The 22,094-nt window shown below is 39.3% G+C and overlaps 1 protein-coding gene across 2 annotated transcripts in view; it reads right to left on the bottom strand.

The window, feature by feature from the left end:
• Positions 1-8,629: 8,629 nt before the first annotated feature.
• Rsf1 (remodeling and spacing factor 1) overlaps positions 8,630-22,094 on the bottom strand; it is a 130,048-nt gene continuing 116,583 nt past the window's right edge. For both annotated transcript variants that reach the window (XM_004656241.3, XM_045146445.1), the window contains exons 13-16: positions 21,084-21,291; positions 17,250-17,470; positions 14,534-14,722; positions 8,630-11,103 (exon numbers count right to left, since the gene is read on the bottom strand). In XM_004656241.3, the coding sequence (XP_004656298.2) occupies positions 10,538-11,103; positions 14,534-14,722; positions 17,250-17,470; positions 21,084-21,291 (1,184 nt within the window). In that variant the 3' untranslated portion in view covers positions 8,630-10,537. The remainder of the gene's footprint in view (positions 11,104-14,533; positions 14,723-17,249; positions 17,471-21,083; positions 21,292-22,094) is intronic.

Below are 22,094 nucleotides of genomic sequence, written 5' to 3'. Positions count from 1 at the left end.
CGTCGCCGCCCGAGCCCGCGGGGCCGGCGGCCCGGGGAGCACTGAGAGACACTGGACGCGGCGGCGCAGCCAAGGCAGTAAGGCCGCCCGCGGCATCCCGATCTCTTCACCCGCTCGCTGGCTCCTGAAGAAGCGGACAGGATGGGCGCCCCAGGGCCTGCAGACTCCAGACGCATGCGCCACCTTGTGCGTCTGGCTAACGTGGGTCCTGAGGAAGGGAACCTGGGTCTTTTGCTTTGCAGGCAAGCGCCTTAACCGCTAAGCTATCCCTCCAGCCCTATTATTTTATTTATTATTATTATTATTATTATTATTATTATTATTATTATTATTATTATTATTATTACTGAGTCTCACCATGTAGCCCAGGCTGGCCTTCAACTCTTGCATCTGACTGTGGAGTGCTGGTTTCTATTACAGGCGTGCACCACCATGCTGGCCTTCATTTCTTCTTTGACAAATATGCGAACAATTTTCTATTACTGACCAAGTTTTACAGATGATCCCACCGCCCCCTAAGGCATTAAACTCAAGAGTCAGAATTTGGTCATGAGAGACCTAGTGGAATTCAAGCCAGTCAAATCTCTAGTTTTTACTTTTGGCTCACTTGAGAAGTGACCATTTTGAGATTTTTCCCTAGAATATTTATTGTGACTATTTGGTGAAACAGCCAGTACTTTGCTCAGAAATGTAATCTAGAATAAAGTTTCCTATAAACTTGACCTAGTCATTTAAAAATTTTTTACTTAAAAAAAAATTTGAGGGGCTAGAGAGATGACTTGGCAGTTAAACGCTTGCTTGTGAAGGTTAAGGACCCCAGTTTGAGGCTCAATTCCCCAGGACCCACGTAAGCCAGATGCACAGGTGGCACATCCATCTGGAGTTCGTTTCCAGTGGATGGAGGCCCTGGCGCCCCTATTCTCTATCTGCCTCTTTCTCTGTCTCTGTTGCTCTCAAATAACTAAATAAAAATAAAAATGTGTTGGTGAGCTTCTCATTAAAAATATATATATGTATGTATGTGTGTGTGTATGTGTGTATATATATATGTATGTATGTATGTATGTATGTATGTATGTATGTATGTATATGTGTATGTGTGTGTGTATGAGAATGGGAGCTCCAGCTACTAAAAACAAACTCCAGATGCGTGTGCCACCCTGTGCATCTGGCTTTATGTGTGTTCTGGGGAATTGAACCTGGATCCTTAGGCTTTGCCAGCAAACACTTTAATCTCCAAGTCATCTGTCCAGACCTCAGAGTCATTTTTACAAAGGGATTGTCTACTAACCTTTTTTTTTCAGCAAGCCAATCAGACTGGCCTTTTTCTTTTAATTGAGAGAACTAAAGAACGAACGCTAGGGCCCCCAGCTGCTGCAATTGACGTGTGCAACCTTGTGTCACCTTGTGTCCGGCATACACGGAATCTGAAGAGTTGAATGTGGGTCCTTAGGCTTCGCAGGCAAGCACCTGAACAGCTAAGCTTCTCTCTCCAGCCTAGTAACAAAACATTTTACTCAAGATTATAGCTAAAGAAAGATCTTAGCCTTGAATTTTTCAAGCACCCATTACAGTCTCAGTGACAGAGGAGGTATTGCATTAAATTTCAAGGTAAACAGGCATATTATTAAGAACTTAAGGAGGATTTGTATTTTCTGCTTCTTAACATAAATCCCTGTGAATAACAAGTAGCAAGCACTCAATAACATCACATTGTAGTGTTTTAATGATTTTCTTACCTTTTATTCCCTTTGATCTTTCTGTTCATTTTGTGAGGACAGGCAAGGCAGCTGTTATGCCCATTTTACAGAGAAAATCGAACATCAGAGAAAGTGATTTTTTGAGTACTAATACTTACTTGGAAATTAAATTCTTGCTCCTTTTTTGTTTGTGGGTTTTTTGTTCGTTTTTTGAGACAGGGTCTCACTGTAGCCCAGCCTGGATCCTCTTGCCTCTGTCTCCCAAGGCTGAGTTACAGGCACACACCACCACACCCTTGCCTGGGAAAAGCCAATCCCCTGCCTTTTGGCAATAGTAAGTGAAATTAAACTCTTAATAAATCCATTCTTTTTTAGAGGAGAGGTAGCTTTTGAGATATAGTCTTGCTCTGGCCCAGGCTGACCTGGTACTGTAGTCCCAGGCTGGCTGCTGGGACTGAAGGCATCATGCCCAGCTAATTAAACCCATTCTTGTTAGAATTACTAACTTTGGTGAATGTTGTAAAATGAAGTTTTATTATTATTAAGTCCTTTCTCTTAACTTTTTGGCCCCAAATGGCAGAATAAAAGATGTTTAGTTTTGGGAGGTCCCAGTGCCTCATAAGCAAGTAGAATGCCAAAGAACAGACAAACTAAACATTCAACACAAAAATATAGAACAAGGAGGAATTGCTCCCCTGTAACACTGCTTTCTAATGATGGAGTTTAGTTGTCAAGAAGCCTGTTAATCCAAATACAGTTTAGCATTTGTACAATCTTTTAAAAAATTTTGATTTCTTACATTTTCATAAATGTGCATTAATCTGTTTTAAACATTAGAAAGCAAGCAAGAAACAATTGAGAGTTTTGAACCAGTAACCATACCAGTTTTTTTTTTCTTTGGTTTTCTGAGGTAGGGTCTCACTCTAGCTCAGGCTAACCTGGAATTCACTATATAGTCTCATGGTGGCCTTGAACTCACAGCGATCCTATGCCTCCTGAGTGCAGGGAACCATACCAGAGTTTTTTCCCCTTCAACAAAAGAACTTTGTTATAGAGAGGAGCAAGCATAGAAGAATGGTCAAGGCACACACACGCAGAAAGGGCTCGGGAGAAAGATGGGAGCTTGATGCACAAAATAGCTCTGATAATGACAAGAATAAGCTAGGTGGTTTATACCATAAACTAGAAGGTCCCCAGTTAACTTTCCTTTGGGACATAATTATATGTGCAAAGCTTGCTTTCTATGCTGAAAGTTACATTCTCTTAAGTGATTCTCGATGATTCTTTTTGTTTTTTGAGGTAGGGTCTCACTTCAGCCCTGGCTGACCTGGAATTCACTGTGTAGTCTCAGCCTGGTCTTGAATTCACTGCGATCCTCCTACCTGTGCCTCCAAGATGCTTGATTGCAACATCTAGTGACCTGAGTTCAATTCCCTAGTGTCTACATAATGCCAGATAATGCAAAGTAGTTTGTTTATTTGGAGTTTGTTTGCAGTGGCTGGAGACCCTGAAGTGCCTATTCTGTCTCTCTTCTCTCTCTCATTGCAAATAAATAAATTCTATTTTTCAGCTGAGCATGGTGGTGTGTGTCTTTAATCCCAGTACTCATGAGGCAGAGGTAGAAGGATCACCCTATGTTTGAGGCCAGTCTGTTACTACCTAGTGAATTCCAGGCCAGCTTGAGCTAAAGTGAGACCCTACCTCAAAAAGAATTTAAAAAAAAATTCTGTTTTCCATATTGCACAAAAAGTTTTCAAAATCATGCTGAATACATCAAATTATTTAAGCTTTTTATTATGACAATTGACATATATTAAGTGAAAGAAATGACATAAGTATTATAATAAAACATTTTGAAAGAAAAAGTTACACAATTAGGCCAGTAAGCTATAAAATGGCTTTAGGCCTGGCTTATTACACTAGGATTTCTGATCAGACTGTAATGAGACATTGAACATTTTATTAACAAAAATAATTGGCACCAGCCACAACATATTTTGGTTGTCACAAGGAATATTGTATTTAAACAACTATGCACACTAGGTGTTCATATACTGAAATTAACTCCTGAAGCTTTAAACAGGAATTCCCACATTTTATACACAAAATTTACTTTGTGTTTTCAAACTCATGTTTCCAGTTGTCAGATCTCTTTCGGCCTCCCTCGCACACGCTGGACATTTCTTACGTGACAGAGCACTTCAACTTCTTTTTACTAATAGCATGGTCCTGGCTAGCTCCAATTTGTATTTTGCTGATTTTGGAGCTTCTGCTTTAGTTCTCATCTAGAAACAAATGATTTTGAGAGCTGTCTCAGCAGTGGGGTTTTTTATGCATAGGAAAATAAAGTATTGCATCTCGCACATAAGAGAATCCAAGTGGTACTCTGAACAGATGCTTCCTGGAACCCAGTTATTGAAAAAGTGAAATTCTAAAGACAATTTACAAATTCTTATCTGGAATTTGATTTTTTCACATTGAAATTTATGGTCCCCAGGCTTCTGAATGGTTATAGATGGCAAAGAAAATGACTTTCTAAGTTAGCTGACAGTAGATGAAATTGCTTATAGAAATTGTGACAGGCGTGGATCATTTTAATTCTTTATAAAAGATGTACTTGGTCTACAAAAGTGACACACAAGTACTACCATCTAAAAAGGGTGCCAATATCATGTAAAATGTGCCATGTGAAAGCCTGCTTGGAGCAGCAGTTCAAGATCTCAAAATTACTCATAAGGAGGGAACTGAAATTTAAGTCTGAGTTCCCTTCCTGCCATGTTTCAGCAAGTATTTTTCTGTGGAATTAATAATATCTATGGAATAGTCAAACCAGACAATTCTAGTTTTTCCTTCTTTTATACATAGAAAAAAGAAAAAAAGCCCTGCACCATCCCATCCATATCTCAACACAGGACACCCTGGTCTTAAAGTGCACAGAAAACCTCTTGGCAGTTTTGGGCAAAGCTACAATTCAGAAATATGATCAAGAAGCTACTCTGATAAGAGAACAAGACACCAGACCAACACCGAGAATACCCTAGGTTAGACATCACAAGAATCATGCACTGAAAGAATATGCTGTTGTCAAATTTGGGTTGTTGCAGCTGCTCTGATCCTGAAAGTTCACTTACGGTAAGACAAACATAGTCTGTGTGTATAAAGTATGTGGGTATACTTCTCATGCAATGATATTAAAGCTTTGGAGACAGGTTTTTGTCTAATTTCAAGGCTTGTCCACATAGCAGTGCAGCATTGACATGCACCAACTCTACTAAAGGGCAATAGAACGAAAAAGACCATGGCACAAATTTTTAAACAAGTTTAGGTTTAATTACATAATTCTCCTGTAGGCGTTCTAGCATAAACACAATTGTAAAAATCTACATCCTATTGTAGGGTATTTCCCCACCTCCCATCCCTTAAAAGCTGTACAGTTATAAAAAAATGTGACTCTCAAGCAAAATAAACTTTTTTTTTTTGATTTTTGTTTTGCAACATACAAAATAAGTTAAATGATTCAGAAGGTCTTGAGCCATTAAGTTCCCCAATGATTGTGTTCTGGCTGTCCATAAACACGGCATGCAGGCTCCTGGTCTACGACCAGAACTCAATAAATACAGATCAAACACAATCCCAAACTCTTAAATTAAGACTTCTTTAGAAACTGATGAAAGTCAAGAACATATATACTTAGGGTTAACAACTCCATTCTTAACTTACATCATCCAGTGGCAAAAAGAACAAGGCAGGTTATTCAGTCCTTTGCACATTTTTCTAGTTTGGCAAAACCCAAAGCAAAACAAAAACACAAATGTAGTTCCTTTAAAAATAGTTTTTGTCATTCAGAATGTCTAGAGCTTAGTATGTTCCTACTCATCTGGTAATTTGTTATACCCTTACACCATGTCTAGGACAGATGTATCTAAAAGACAGCTAAAAGTAACGCTTTCATTAACTGAAACCGAAAGTGTGCCAGAATTAGGTTTATAAGCATGTCCCAAAGCAAAGTGGTGTAAGTATAAAATGAGTGAAAAATACTCAGTTTACATGACTAAAATAAGTGGAAAAATCCTCTAAGGCGACCCTATTCTAATCAACTGAGAGGTTTGATAGGAATAGAAAGTGTTGAGTATACAATCTAAAATGGTGCTATACCAAGCTAGCCATATTTTGTCTTGTGACTGTTTACTTAGTACTGACTTATCTTCAATAATATGTTTAGTAATTCTTGGCACTCATGTAAGCTAGAGTGAAATCTTTTGAAAAATAATTAAGTGAAAGCATAATACAGTAGTTTCAATACATTGATTTGTAAAAGGCCTTGTCTTTCCGGGTTGGTATAAGAATAAGGGACACAAATCAGCAGCTAGCTTGCCACTTCTATGGTAGAGTTACAGGTTCACACTGGGAATGGCGGATAAAGTAGGAATGGATTTTATTTTGAGAATGCCAAACCAATAGGAGAAACTAATTTCCTCTAGACTTTTCTGTAATTGAATGATGTTCATAATTTTGTATCATTTACAATGCAACTATTTGTCTTCTATTTTTAACAAGTCAGTTAATACTTGTCCAAAGTGTATACATACATTTCCTTTAAAAAGATCCTGGTCTTTGAACATTTGTCCTAAAGCTCTAAGGCACCACATCCATTCTGGACTTGTCCCACTGTGGCAAGCAGTTCAGTCCACAACCTTTTCTGAGCGTTAAATTTGTGGTTCATTAGGTTCTGTACAGTTTGATGGCAGAACAAACTAGTGAATGGTCAGCATCTCTTAGCAGCCTCCCCCCATAAAAGGCAACAGGTATTCCATGTGACAGAGGAGATCCCATTAGTTTATAACTAATTTTTTTCTGAATCATTTTAACTCAATTTAAACAAGTACATGTCCACATCTTTCTTAACACTGAACTTGACTTAAATGTATATTACATAGGGTGGGTTCTATCAACTAGAAAGTGAAAAGGAGCTAGTAACATTCTTTAAAATTGAATAATTTTTTCCTCAACAATTTCATTTAGCATATGAAGTTCAGTCTTGGCAGATCACTTATTTTAATTGGATTGCCAGTAGACATGATTTTATTCTAAAATAAACCCCTTATCCTCTGGATCTTTACCCTTGACCAACTGGAAAAGGATGTCAAGGAAACCCAACTTCAGTATATCAGATATACTGTTGAAAATTTCTGTTATTATTATCATTATTATTTTGATTTTTTGAGGTAAAGTCTCACTCTGGCCCAGGCTGACCTGGAATTCACTAGTAGTCTCAGGGTGGCCTCGAACTCACGGCGATCCTCCTACCTCTGCCTCCCGAGTGCTGGGATTAAAGACGTGCACCACCACGCCCGGCTTCTCTGCTGTTATTTTGCAGTAATGTGCCAACAACAAATGTTTACAATAAGCATATCATCAGCACAAAAGTACAAAACAAATCTGAAACCTTTTCATGCACTATTTCAATTCAAAGCTCCTGCACTGAAAAAATCTGGCTAGTTTTCATGTCGTTACTGAAACTTCAAACTAACTATTCTGCACACTGAGTATTTCCCCTAAATGTATTCGCTATAGACTAGAGTTTGATACTGGGAAGCTTACATTTCACAGAGAAAGAGATGGCTAAAATTACTACAGGGTTCTACTTTATAGCAGCTATTGTGACTCCAGATCTAAAAGGGACTGAAGATGGTCTACCTTCTTCTACATGAATTACTATACTATTTCTGTTTGTCTTCCAATTCCTAATGGTTGTGTTGTTATTGGAACAGAACGTTTATTTCAACTTAAAGAAACAAAACAAAACTCAGAAGCCTCTTCAAAGTGAGGTTTGAGATACTAACGTCAATTTTCTGAGAGTTAACAAACCGAAGGACTGAATCTAAAACCATAAGCAGGGCTAGCAAGCACTGGCATGCACGAAGCCCCAGCATTAATCCTCAGCACAAAAACAGAACCAAAAGGCCCAGCAGTAGAACGGTTCACAATCTACCAGCTATGATCACTCTCTCTGCATACTAAGAACTTGTGTTGGCTGCCCGGGGTTACTCTTGGTGGATAAACCATAGTCATTTGGTTTAATCAGAATGCAAGGTTAGAAGAGAGAGAGTAACAAGGTGACAAACAGGTCTCTTCGTGTTTGGCGAGTATCAGGCAGCCCAAGTGGTTTCATAACCCATGTCAGTAGGACATCTGCTGAGTGGAATACTCAGTCTTTACTATACAAATGACTTGTGTTTCCTACAGCAGAACAGTACAGGAAGATCTCCTTATTTCACACTAGGTATGCTATTTAATTACCCATTTCATGCTATGAGTCACTTGCTCAGTTGAGTAGACCAACAGGTGGAAGCAGGAGCTGCTGCATTCCGAGGTAGGGACAAGCACACGGTAGGCTACGCTGCGGTGGCTTTACCTGGCTGCAGGGCTGCACAGGAGAGGGAGACTCGGTGGCAGGAAAGGCCACCTGTATGTTTGAACCACTTATTTGTCCTAGTAGGTTTCCTTTTGCCTGCCTGTTTTATTTGGTTATTTTTAAATATTTTTATTTATTTCAGAGACAGAAAGAGGCAAACAGAGTAAGTGTGAGTGTGCCAGGGCCTTCTGCCACTGTAAACAAACTCCAGATACATGTGCCATTTTGTGCCATCTGGCTTTACATGGGTACTGGGAAGCTGAACGCAGGCTGACAGGCTTTGCAGGCAAGCACTTTTAACCACTGAGCGCTCTTGCTAGCCCTGCCTGCCTGCTTTACATAGTTAATAAAATTCTTGGCTTGCTTTCAAATAAATAAAAACAAATCTAGGTAGAAAAGGAGTGTTGCAAGTGACTCCCTTTTAGCCCTCCTTACTGCCCGTGGATGTAAACCCTTTACCTTCCAGTGGACCGGTCTCTCAAATAAAAATCACAACTTGCTTGAAACCACATGCCATTGTTGAATCCTGTTTGTAGGATGCGTTCACTGTTTTATTTTTATACAAATACATGTTCATTGGTAGAATCAAAGCATAAACATTAACGGGCAGGTCCTATAGAACTAAAGTGAAACAAAGAAAATCAACAACAAAAACATCAGCTAGAAACTTTGAAGGCCAAGGTAAGATTTAAGGGCAATCCTGTCAAGGAAGGGAAAGGAGGAGTATAAAGTTTCTAGAGAGGTATTTAAAATGCAAGTCTAATACCAGCTTTTTAATAAAAAGTGACTTACTATACATCAACTACCACATATAATGCTTAATTTGGAAAGAGAAATGAAAGTTCCTCAGGCCAGCAGCAGGTAGGGTGTGTCCATTGCCGGCAACAGACAACACTGGAACAGAAAACCCCAAATCCCAGAGCAAAAGCACTCACAGACGTAATGGCTGAAGGCTTCAGAATGTGACAGGTTCATCACAAGTGCTGCCCTCTGTACAATGTTAGGGTTTGCCTGAAGCTTTACAGCTGCAACAGAAACTAAGATAAAGTCCATCTTTTAGTGTCAATTATGTTACATAATCATATACCGCCTATTGAAGCAAAGGGCTTATCTTTCAAGTGTTGAGATGTTTAAATGGATGTCATGCCTATTAAACATGTTGGCGGTTCTCATTCAACTATAGGTTGGTCATGTGACTATTAATGAATTTTAATAGAAGCATAATGGCTAAAAGCCAAAACTACATTCAAACCCTGCTAATATATCCAGGCAAATAGGAAATTCATTCTATCTCTGTTACACACACACACACACACACACACACACACACAAACAAACTCAAACTAAAAATCTCCCGCAGGAACTGCTTTGTTTGTAGACTTCAATTTGAAGTAGATACTAAGGGCAAGAATAGACCAGTTACAACTCACCTGAAAAATCCCTTCCCAGTCTTCAAATGTGCTAAAATACCATTGTCAGCTTAGCATCTCTTCATGTATGTTATATACAGATGTATTTCATTCAAAATGACATTTCAGAAATTTAAACATCGTGTGGCCAGAAGTGTTACACTACTGGGTTTGAGGAAAGACCACATTCATTATACCAACTCTCCATCTGATACAGTATTTTAGAGGCCACCATATTACCCATTGCATAAAGCTATTTAAACTGTTTTTGCTAGCACAATCTGGTTGTCAAAGCTTCATTATACATTTTACTATACAAATGCTTTTCAGATGATTTAAAAAATAACAATGAAAACAAGAAATTCCACTATAAGAGAAACTTAGGTTAAAGTGTTTTCATGATGGTACTTTCACGGTCTCTTCTTTATTTAAAGTATATTAACTCCAATAGTAAACAAGGTGATTTCATGAAGGCTAGTATTAAATGACTCATGTATGATGTTATCTACATCTTCAAACTGCAACAGTACAGACGTGGACTTTTAAACAGTTTGTTAATCATCATCTATGCCATGAATGTTTAAATATAATATATATTTAATATGAAAAGGCTAAAGCACGAGTGCCTTCTCTCCCTCCCAGTGCTGTTTGGGCCCTCACAGATTTGGAATGCATTCTTAGCCACCCTTTTCACAAAGTCAGAAGAGCTCAGGAAATATAAAGTCAAAAATATACAAATCTTTGTTGTTATTATAATAAGATTTTCCCCCACAAATGAAATTACCAAGGACCATGAACTTGAAAAAAGAAAATCAAAAGGAATTTACAGCAATTATTATCTTCAAAGTTCAAAACTGGTCACTTCACAGAAAGACTTCAGGGTTTGTTCAAATGTTTCTTCTAAAAAGTCATTCTGTAGTAGTTTTCTAGGAAAAATTAAACAGCTTTTAATAACTGGCCCGCTGGTGTGAGAGCTACCGTGGAATAAATTAGCACAAAAATGGAAAAAAGTTTTATAACTGTTCACTGTTACAGACATAATCAACAAGGTCAGTCACTCTCAAAAGCTCGTCTTCATCTTCTTCTGGTGCTCCTGCCTCCTGCCCACCACTTGTCCCGTTGGGGGCCAGGCTTGCACTGGCTGTGCTGTTGTCCTTAGGGGTCTGGGGTTTCTCCGCTGGCTTGCCAATCAAGTTCTCAATGGCTTTGCCAGGACTCTGACCATTTGTGGAAGGCAAGTCCACTAAGCTGTAGTCCAATGGGCTTCCCACTTTGCCTACATTTTCAAAGTCCTCTTCCTCATCACTTTCTATCCGGTAGGGCTTCTTAGTGCTCTCCTGCGCTGAGGCCAGGGCCCTGGGCTGGCTCGCATGGTCAGGGAGATCTGCATCTCCATGAGCATTGTCACAGCTCTCCTCGTCTGTCTCAATCCGCTGTAAGCGCTTACGGGAAGGTTTGCCTTCCTCCTCTTCTTCCTGCTCGGCTTCTGAATACTCATCTGTGCTTCGGCCCCGCTTTCGAGCTGAACGCTTGCATCCTTTAGCTAGCTCATCTTCAGAGTTCTTGGACATATAGCTCTCTAGAACAAACAGCACACTTAAGCTATTGGTACAGTTACCCATCAGCAGATTAAAATACTCCTTTCCTCATATCCAGCCCATATTCGTGGTCTGCTTTCAGACCTGCTCATATATAAATATTTCCCTTTAGTAATGGGTCTAATTTCTTTCTCAGTTCCATAACAATGCCCAGTAAGATTAATTGTGTACTAAGGATTTTAGAAACAAGTAGATTTTCTGGGGAGTCTGATGACCTGAGTTAAATGAAGACTGGCCACAAACGAGGAAACTCTTTCCCTAGGTTCTAAAATTGGAGAGTTATGTCAATTAGGAAACTCTTTCCCTCAGTAGATATTTTTCAGGGAAGATGAAAACCACAGCCAGGCATGGTGGCATACACCTGGAATCCCAGTACTTGGGAGGGAGACACAGGAGGACTATGAGTTCAAGACCAGCCTCAGTGACACAGTTTGAGACCCTCTTGAGTTAGATCACAGCCTACTCAAAACAGTAAAAAAAAATACATAATTTTTTTGGCAGGGGGCCACCTCGCTGTACATCTGAAATTCCATGACAACTCTCACCTCCAGTTATTAAATGCCTTGGGTAGTCTGTGAATATCTTTTAATGCTTAGCTTACTGAGAATCTCCGTGTCTCATGGCTTTGCATGCCTCTTGTTTTAGGGCCTAAAATTTATGCAGTCTTTGTAAATCTACTGTGAACAAACAGATCCTAAACTTTCTCTTTAAATATATAGTCTGTAATCTCCACCACCTTAGTTTCTGGCAATTCTGTCCTTAAAATCATTGGGTTATCCCTGATTTTTTTTTTTTTCTTTAAAGCATACAACCATGCCTTGGGTCTACTTTTGAAATCTACAATTTGACACATTTTCACCCCTTTAATGCTATGGACCTAGTTCCACTCGACATTCTGTCTCACCTGAACGATTTCAGTAACCCACTAATTGGTTTCTAAACTACTGCCCATTTCCCTCTTCCAATGTGTTGGTAATAGAGCTACCATGTAAGACCGTATCACTCCTTTGCTCAAAATCTTCCAGTTGCTTCCTACCTCATACAGAATAAATTCCATAATGGCCTATTCTGGGGTAGCTAGCATAAGAGAGACTGATCATGTGTTGTCCATGACTTCAAGTGCTCAACAGCCATGCCACTGATCAGCATGGTCATAGAATACTCCGATCACTGCAAAAATACAACTGGACAGCTGTCTTTTCATTAGATATCAGCATTGTTGGGTCACAGTCTCTGTGAGAACTGTTCTACTTTTTATTTTTTATTTTTATTTATTTTTAATTTTTATTAGCATTTTCCATGATTATAAAAAAATATCCCATGGTAATTCCCCCCCCCACTATCCCCTTTGAAATTCCATTCTCCATGTTCTACTTTTTATGAAAGCAGCTATAGACAAATCTCTAAACAGAGCCATCTTCCAATAAAATTTCAATTACAGAAAGCTTATTTATGCAAACAACTGGATTGTAGTTTGCTGACTTGTACACAATTGGATACTCAGATCTCTACGATTCATCTTATATTCTACTTTGAAGGCTCACATGTTCCACCCTAAGCACCCTGGACTCTTCATTCTCCTGGCTGTGCCAAGCCCAAACTTAGCTCAAGGCCTTCAGTTTGGTGTTCCATCTGTCAACATCAGTCTTTTACATAATGGCGTAACTCTCATCTTCACTTAAATGTTGTTTCTGTGTATATAGTGCTGACATTAAACTGAGGGACTCATGCTAGGTAAGCAATCTACTTCTGATTACACCTTTAGCACCTATATGTTATCTTCCTAGTAAGACTTCCTTGAGTACACAGTTGGAAATTTTATTCTGCCACTAGAATTTTCTCCTTTGTTCTCTTCACTTACACATCTCCATCTAATGTCTTACATTCTACTTCTACATCTCACTTCTTGTCTTTCCAACATGAAAATTATTTTATTAATTCCCAGTGCTTACACCAGGGCTTAGTCTAATAAATATTCATATCTTATGGCAGAACTAATGAGTTTGTGTTTGTCTTTATTACATGTGAAGACAAATACTCAAAATAAAGTTCATCTCCTTTATTTTTTAAAAAATAAAAATATATTTTCATATTTGAGAGAGAGAAAGGGTGGGAAAGACAGAGAGAATTGGGATGCCAGGACCTTCTGCCACTACAAAGGAACTCCAATGCATGTGCTACCTTGTGCACCTGGCTTACATGGGTACTGGGGAATTGAACCTGGGTCCTGAGGCTTCACAGGTAAGCACCTCAACACCTAAGCCATCTCTCCAGTCTCATCTCCTTTCTCTAGATTCTCACACTCAAATGTTTTTTACTCTTTCTGACTTTCCCTCAAACAACTTATTTTGTGCTTAACTTGTAAAAGCAGACAATCTCAATCAGATCATAAACAATGATGGGTTAAATACATAAAGCATGGTAGGAAGGTGAAGGTCAGAGCAACATAAAAATGAATATAAACAGTGCCCTGTATTAACTATGAGGACTAAATGGATATCACAATTATTTTCAAAAAATATTTTATTTATTTGACGGAGACAGAGAGAAGAGAGAGAGGTATATAACGAGAGAATGGGCACTCCAAGACCTCCAGCCACTGTAAATGAATTCCAGATGCATGTGTCCCCTTGTACGTGTGGCTTACCTGGGTACTAGAGAATCAAACCTGGGTCCTTAGGCTTCTGAGGCAAGTGTTTTAACTGCCAAGCCATTTGTCCAGCCCATGGACAATTCTTATTTTACACTTTTGCTATGGCAGAGCTCAAGCCATCACATAAAGTAGATGGCAAATGAAATTCACAGTCAAGATGCAGTAGCTACTTTTGGGCACAGGAGGTTATTTCAAAATAAAGGCCATGAACACCACGCCAAAAGAAAAAAAAGGAACAGAATAAATCATCACAAAGCAAACCAAATTTTTCTGAGACTCTTAACTGTCCCAATGAAAAAGTTAATTATTAAAATGTGATTCTTATGCTCTGGTTTCTCTTCAGACCGAATAAATCTTTCACTTTTTACTAAAAAAATTTTTTTAAAAATGAGATTCTTGGGCTGGAGAAATGGTTTATTGGTTAAGGTGCTTGCCTGCAAAGCTTAAAGATCGAGGTTCAATTCCCCAATACCCCATGAGCTAGATGCACAAGGTGGTGCATTCATCTGGAGTTGGAGGTCCTGGTACATTCATTCATCTGCCTCTTTCTCTCTCTCTCAAATAAGTAAATAAAGTATCTGTAAAAAAATAAAATGCAATTCTTAATATTATTAGCAAGAGCCACTTACTGAAATTATTTGATCAGAACAAATGCTATGGTGTGTCTCAAAGATAGCAATGATCATAAACCCTGAGTTTCCCTGCTAGTGTGCATTTCTGCCTTGTCCAAGCTTCCTTCCACAAACAGGTATCTTTACCTTCACTCTCTGAGCTGGAAAGTCTGCGTTTGTGAATTCGCCTTATTTCTTTGCCACGTCGTAAACTCTTCTGGGAACCGTCACTTTCTGAATCTTCTTTGTAATTAATTTGTCTTTTCTGGTTCCTTCTTGAGCGCCTCCTCCGGGTTTCTACAAAGTCATCACTAAAATCATCGCTAAAGTCACTTTCTGTTTTAAAAAAGGAGGGAAAAAGAAGTCATATACAAAATTTAAAGTATAATTTGCTTTGGACACTGAAAATTGTAAAGTGTTTTAGATGAATAACAATTTGTTATAAATCTTATTTTCTGTTTAATAAGTCACTATGTAAAATACCACAAAGGTATAATTTCCTTTTCTTTTTAAAAATATTTTATTTATTTATTTGACCGAGAGGGAGGGAGAGAGAAAGCAAACAAACTCCAGAAACGTGCCCCCTTGGGCATCTAGCTTATGTGAGTCCTGGAGAGTTGAACCTGGGTCCTTTGGCTTTGCAAGCAAGCACCTTAACCGCTAAGCCATCTGTTTGGCCCTCAAATGTATTTTTAATGTATTTTAAATAATCCATATTATATTCCATCTAGAGTGCTAACTGGTCAGGTGACACAGATGCCACCTGTGGTTTCGTTGGTAGACTCTTCATTCTCATAATCTGTGGTTCATACTGTGGCTGCGCTCATGACCCTCTAACCGAAGACACATAGAATTAGAGTTGTTGGTGAATTTTTCCCTGGACTGAGAATATGCTAAAAACAAAGCACACAGGAGTTCTTACACTCTCTGAGCACTCCTGAATAGTACTGTTCCTAACACCTCTCTCTGACTAAGGAAAAAGAATGAGACGCTATTTCAGCTGTTTTTACAAGTTCTACTGAATTGTTGTTCTCTAATGGGCAGCAAACATTTCAAATAGCTGTCTTATAATCTAAAGGAGTTCTCATGGCCAAATCTGGGAGAGACAACCTAAATGGGAATGGGAATGTAGTATACCCATGACTTAAAAGTACATACTGATGTAAGTTAAGGAGACAGAAAAGCAAAAATTATCCTTACAGAATAATGACTAGATCCTCAAGAAATACTAAACCAGTAAGTGAAACATCTGATCTGGAAAGGCTCAAGGAATTTACCACTCTCAAAGTATCTTCCACAGGTTACTTATTAATTATAAAGAAAACAATAGACATTAAGACCTCTACCAGTCACACTGTTTCCAAAAACACAAATCTGATCCTAAGAAAACCAAACAAAAATTAAAAACTAAAGATTGAGGTTGTTTTACAAAATATTATATATTCTCTGAAAAGGTCAAGGTCAGGAGAAAAAAATCTGAGGGAGACTGCAGATCTAGGGTGACTAAAGTGAGACGTGAATAAGTGGAACGTGTCATCTTAGGCTGGGTTCTGAGCCAGGAAACAATGGACACGAAGGGTCATGAGTACTGCTACTCAGACAACGGATCATATGAATGTGAACAACTCAGGTTTAGGTCATTATACTATGGCTGTGTCAGCAAACACCTTGGGTTTTGGAAATAGCAGTAGATGAGCAAGCAAGACTTCATCATTTACTCAAAGATTGAGAAAAAAATATACCCATAAGTATGTCCAGATTCACAGATACAATGCTCAGATCTGTGATACTTTTTCCATTGGGTGGAACTATCTACATGACAATTACATAAAGCATTCCTATCTTTCCTTTGACCTGTCGTCCCTCTGTTTGTTCCATCAAATAAGGAAAAGCGTGAGATAAAATAACATGAACTGTGGCTAACTTAGAAAAACTACTACTATGTCACAGCTTCTGAAACTAATGTGGGAATTGCAAAAGTGGCAACAGTAAAAGGTTTCTTAACATGCAACTACCAAAAATTCAAAATCAAACAGGTGATAAATCTGAAGGGTTTCTATTTACACTCAATTGTACTGCAAAGCACGACTTCACACAGAACATGAGTGCTTTCAATGTGCATGTAGTCACACTATGAAGCATCAGCACTGCCAACAATGTCTAAACTACAAACCAGGCTATTGTATGTTATAAGCTGCAGTGGTCTTACTGTATGTACAGAGTGTTCTGTTCTGTTGAAAAGGTAGTAGCTAATTATGAAAAACAAATATAAATACTTGGCTTATACATCTATTTTATATACCTGTGGTCTCAAAGAAGTTTCTCAGGCAAAAGGAGTTGCAAAGTAGAAAAATGTTAAGCAGTCCTAGTCTATATATTAAATTGATTCTTCTTTTTCCACCATGTAGAAACGTTCTCAGCTTTTTAAGACAAATCTTAAAAACCACTTGGCACCTAGGGTTCATGATCCTAAAATAATTTGGTATGAGATTAACATATCAACGTCTGTATGAAAAATTATTAGTGAGTCATAAGAATTCAAAACTTCTTTAAAAAAAGTTATTTCTGGGGATGGGAAGATGGCTCAGTGGTAAAAGGTGCTTGCTTGCAAAGCCTGTCAGCCCAGATTCAACTCCCTAGTGTCTACATAAAGCTAGATGTACAAAATAGCACGTGTCTGGAGTTTGTTTGCAGTACCAAGAGACCCTGGTGTGCCCACAGTCTCTCACAAATAAATAAATAATTTTTAAAATAATTTTTTCTGAAGTTTATATCACAAATGAATGGAATTTTAACCACCTCTAACTCTAGAAATTACAGAAAAATGATGAGTTGGTATGATGCAGACAGAAGTTCTTTTTACCAGAGTCTCTGCTGTTTTCCTCTGATTCCTCCTCTTCGTCATCATCAGAGTACTTTTTCTTTGGGGTCTTTCTCCGCAGACGCCGGCTCTGCCTCATGGGCCGGGAAGGACGCCGCCTCAGTCGCCGGCTGCGGAGATCGGTGTCGCTGTCTTCGTTGGATGGTGCGTCCTCTTCACTCTCCTCGGGGTTCTCATCAGACACAACAAACTCATCTTGAGACCTGTCCAGGAGAAACACATCAAGTTATGATAGCACACATACAAGTGATTGACAGTTCTGAGCACGGATTTTAGAGAATTCAGTGAAAACATATCTGGAAAATTATGTCAACTTCTATTTATAAAATACAGTACCTTGCCATTTATCCTCTTTTAAAATATTTTATTCATTTATTAAGAGAGGGATAGCAAGCGAGTATGGGTACACACCCAGGCCTCCTGCCACTGCAAATTAACTCCAGATGCATGGAACCACTTTGTGCATCTGGCTGTATGTGAGCACTGGGAAATCAAATTCAGGCCATTAGGCTTTATAAGGAAGCACCCTTCATCGCTAAACCACTGCTCCAGCCTCATTTACCCTTCTCGTAAAAGAAACTATGAACATAAATTTATGCTAATTTTGTATATAAATGATATTGGCCTCTTTGGGATGTGTGGTAAATTCAGTAAGTCCAAAGTGAGCTCATTATTTCCCAATCTGCTGTACTGTCCACCAGCTTGGAATTCAGACTCAAACTAGATATTTGGAATTCAACCTTAATTTTTCCCATTTCTAACACCTAAATCCTTCAGTATTTTTTTTTTTTTTTTACTTTTTAGAGAGCCCACAAGCACTAGAGAGAATTCGCCGGCCAGGGCCCCAGCCATAGAAATTGAACTCTAGATGATTGTGCCACCTACTGGTCATATGTGACCTTGCATTTGCCTCACCTTTGTACATAGAGAGGGGATCTGGAATATGGATTCTTAGTATTCACAGCAAGTGCCTTAACTGCTAAGCCATCTCTGTAGCCCTCAGTATTATTATTGTTTTTTATTTTATTTATTTATTTTTTTTGGTTTTTGGAGGTAGGGTCTCACTCTGGTCCAAGCTGACCTGGAATTAACTGTCATCTCAGGGTGGCCTTGAACTCATGGCAATCCTCCTACCTCTGCCTCCTGAGTGCTGGGATTAAAGGTGTGCGCCACCACGCCCGGCTCTCAGTATTATTTTTAAAAATTGTTTTCAGAACTAAAGCTCAAATTTTTATGCATAACAAACAAAACAAAAAATACAAAACCCATTCCAAGGCTGGCTCAATGGTTAAAGCTGTTTGACTATAAAGCCTGAAAGCATGGGTTCTATTCCCCATGACCTACATAAAGCCAGATACACAATGTGGCACATGTGACTGAAGTCTGTAATAGCAGGAGTCCCTGGTGTGCCATTTTCTTTTACTTTTTGCTTGTGACTATGAACATAAAAAACATTTCAAAAACTAAACCATTCCATAACCTTACTAATCTCTTGGCCACACCTCTACCAGGGTTTCCTCTACTTAATTCCCATATTCTTGGCATCCTCACCAACCATTTTCCAAATATTTTATTATGTTTCATGGTTGGCTTCCCTAAATATGTGACTTCTCTGTTTGTGAAAGATTTTGTTTTGTTTTCCTCATCTTGCTTCGGAACCAAAACTTACTGGGCTGCCCAAATATTCACTATACAAATTTCAGTTCAAGCTATCTTTTTTTTTGGGGGGTGGGGGTGGGAGTAGAGTCATGCTCTAGCCCAGGCTGACCAGGAATTTACTATGCACTCTCAAACTGGTCTTCAAGTCAGAACAATCCTCCTACATCTGCCTCCTGAGTGCTGGGATTAAATGCATGTGCTACCATGCCTGGCTAAAGCTATACTTCTATCAAGAGGCTTTCCCTGACCTCTTTGGATGGAGCCATCTTTTGTTTTCTTTTTTGGTTTCTCAAGGTAGAGTCTTGCTCTAGCCCAGGCTGACCTTAAACTCACAGCAATGCTCCTTATTCTGCCTCCCGAGTGCTGGGATTAAATGCATGAGCCTCCATGCCTGGCTGAGCCATCTTCTATACTCTTTTTTTTTTAATATTTTGTTTATTTTTATTTGAGAGTGACAGACAGAGAGAGAAAGAGAGAGAGAGAGAATGGGCATGCCAGAGCTTCCAGCCACTGCAAATGAATGCCAGAAGCATGCACCCCCTTGTACATCTGGCTAACATGGGTCCTGGGGAGGTGAGCCTCGAACCGGGGTCCTTAGGCTTCACAGGCAAGTGCTTAACCACTAAGCCATCTCTCCAGCCCATCTTCTATACTCTTAATTTACATTTTAACTATGCTTTAGAAGCAGGCATGTATAATGAGTTTGTGTGTGTGTGTGTGTGTGTGTGTGTGTGTGTGTGCGTGAGAGAGAGAGAGAGAGAGAGAGAGATATTTATATAATTATCTCTACTAACAATTCAAGAAGAGATACCTCACAGTATTGTTCCAATACCTGCTTTGCAGAGAAACCTTCCCTGACTCTAATATTGGATTAACCTAACTTCACTCATTATTTGTTCATCATCCACATTTGACTGGAAACACATGGAGGGACCTGGTAGTGGAAGGTAGTACGAAGAAAGCTCTCAACAAATGAAAGTTCAATTACAGCTGATATAATTTAAATATAATTTAGAACATTAAACAACCACAAACTGTTTCTTCCTTACTTTTTTCCTTTTGTTGAGGCAAGCCCAACAGACTGGCTTTTTTTTTTTTTTAAATGTGAGAGTGTGAGGGAGGGAGGGAGGGAGTTAGAAAGAGAGAGAAAATTGGTGCACTAGGGCCTCCAGCCACAGCAACTGAACTCCAGACGTGTGTGTCCCCTTGTGCACATGTGTGCCCTTGTGTGTGTCTGGCTTATGTGGGACCTGGAGAGTCAAACATGAGTCCTTAGGCTTCACAGGCAAGTGCCTTAACCACTAAGCCATTTTCCCACACCCCTATTTTTATTTCAATCCAAAAAGGACCAAAGTCAGCATTATCGAATCTGCTTTACATACCCTCAAAAGACGAAGACTGGGGCTGAATAGATGGCTTAGCGGTTAAGGCACATGCTTGTGAAGCCTAAGGACCCAGGTTTGATTCTCCAGGTCCCATGTAAGCCAGATGCACATGGTGGCACATGAGTCTGGAGTTCGTTTGCAATGGTTAGATAGAGGCCCTGGTGTGCCCATTCTCAATCACTTTGTGTCTTTAATAAATAAAATCTAAATACGTATATTTAAAAAAAGAGACTGGGGGCTGGAGAGATGGCTTAGTGGTTAAGACGCTTGCCTATCAAGCAGAGGAACTTAGGTTCAATTCCCCCGTAACCATGTAAACCAGTTGGACAAGGTGGAACATGAATCTAGAGTTTCTTTGTAGTGGCTAGAGGCCCTAGTGTACCCATTCTCTCTGTATCTCTTTCCTACTTGACTCTCTTTATCAAATAAATAAATGAAATATTAAAAAGAAAAGACAAAGGGATGGAGAGAGGGCTTAGCAGTTAAGGTACTTGCCTGCAAAGCCAATGACAAACACAGGTTTGATTTCCCAGGACCCACATAAGCCAGATACACAAAGTGGAGTATGCATCTGGGGTTGATTTGCAGCAGCAGGAGGCCCTGGCACACCCATTCTATCTTCCTATTTCTCTCTCAAATAAATAAATATAAAAAATAAATTCAGAAGAGAAAGAGTGACTATGCACACAAAGAATAAAAGACCCCTCACAGCATGGACAAGGCTCTCGAGACCGATCCAGGTCTAACCTGGCCCCTACGGCAGGACACACACCCGTCACTGATCTTGAACTCATCTTCACTCTCTTCTTCATCCAGGTTGCTGTCACTGTCCAGATCGTTAAGTCGCCGGCGTTTCTTCCGTCGGGCAGCAGCTGCCCTCTGGGGCCGTTTATTTTCTTTGCGCTCTTCGTCTAGAATAGTAGAGATGTCTTTCCCACGGTGACCTGTAATGGTGGAGATGTCCTTTCCTCGGCCAACTCCTGAGGAAAAGAGGTAACTGCATGTTTATTAAACCCTCCTCTTAACTTGGGGACAGGCCTCATTTGAGGAGCAGCTCTTCCTACAGATATGCAGATTTCTCACAACCTCTAAGCTCTCAACAGAGCTTTACCATTTGTATGTCCTCCTTAATAAGGCTCAAAATGCAGAAAGTTGTATTTTTTTGTAATTTTTTTTTTTATGAGAGAAAGGGAGAGAAAGAATGAGCATGAGCAAGTGCACATGCAACCCACATTCTTGCATCACCTTGTGTATCCGGTTTATATGGGACCTGGAGAATCAAACATGGGCCTTTAGGCTTTCCAGCCCCAGAAATTCTTATTTTAAAATGTGATATACCACTAAAAAATCTATTTTCCTCCAGTTTTTTGAGGCAGGATCACTCTGTACAGCCCGGCCTTGAATGATCCTCTTGCCTCAGCCACTTTAATGCCTGGCTCAATACTCATCTCAACTCAAGAGGTTTCTAGTATTGTCATAAAACTAGCCAACCATAAACACTAACTAATCCAAGGACATGGAACATTTTCATCACACTAAAAAGAAACTTCATAGCTATAGTAATCACTCAAGAATTTATTCTTAAACTGGCCTTTAATCCCAGCAATCTGGAGGCAGAGGAGGGAGGATCTCTGTGAATTCAAAACAAGCTTGGGCCTATAGAGCAAGTTCCAGGTTGACTTGGGCTAGAGTGAGACCCTACCTTGAAAAATACAACAAAAATCTCTTCTTGAAAATTCTTTAATGTAAAGCTTAAGAAAGAGGTTAATTCTTCTATTAACTA

This window comes from Jaculus jaculus, chromosome 3 (assembly GCF_020740685.1).
Source record: "Jaculus jaculus isolate mJacJac1 chromosome 3, mJacJac1.mat.Y.cur, whole genome shotgun sequence".
Lineage (NCBI taxonomy): Eukaryota > Metazoa > Chordata > Mammalia > Rodentia > Dipodidae > Jaculus > Jaculus jaculus.
This window is presented reverse-complemented; position numbering and strand designations above follow the sequence as displayed.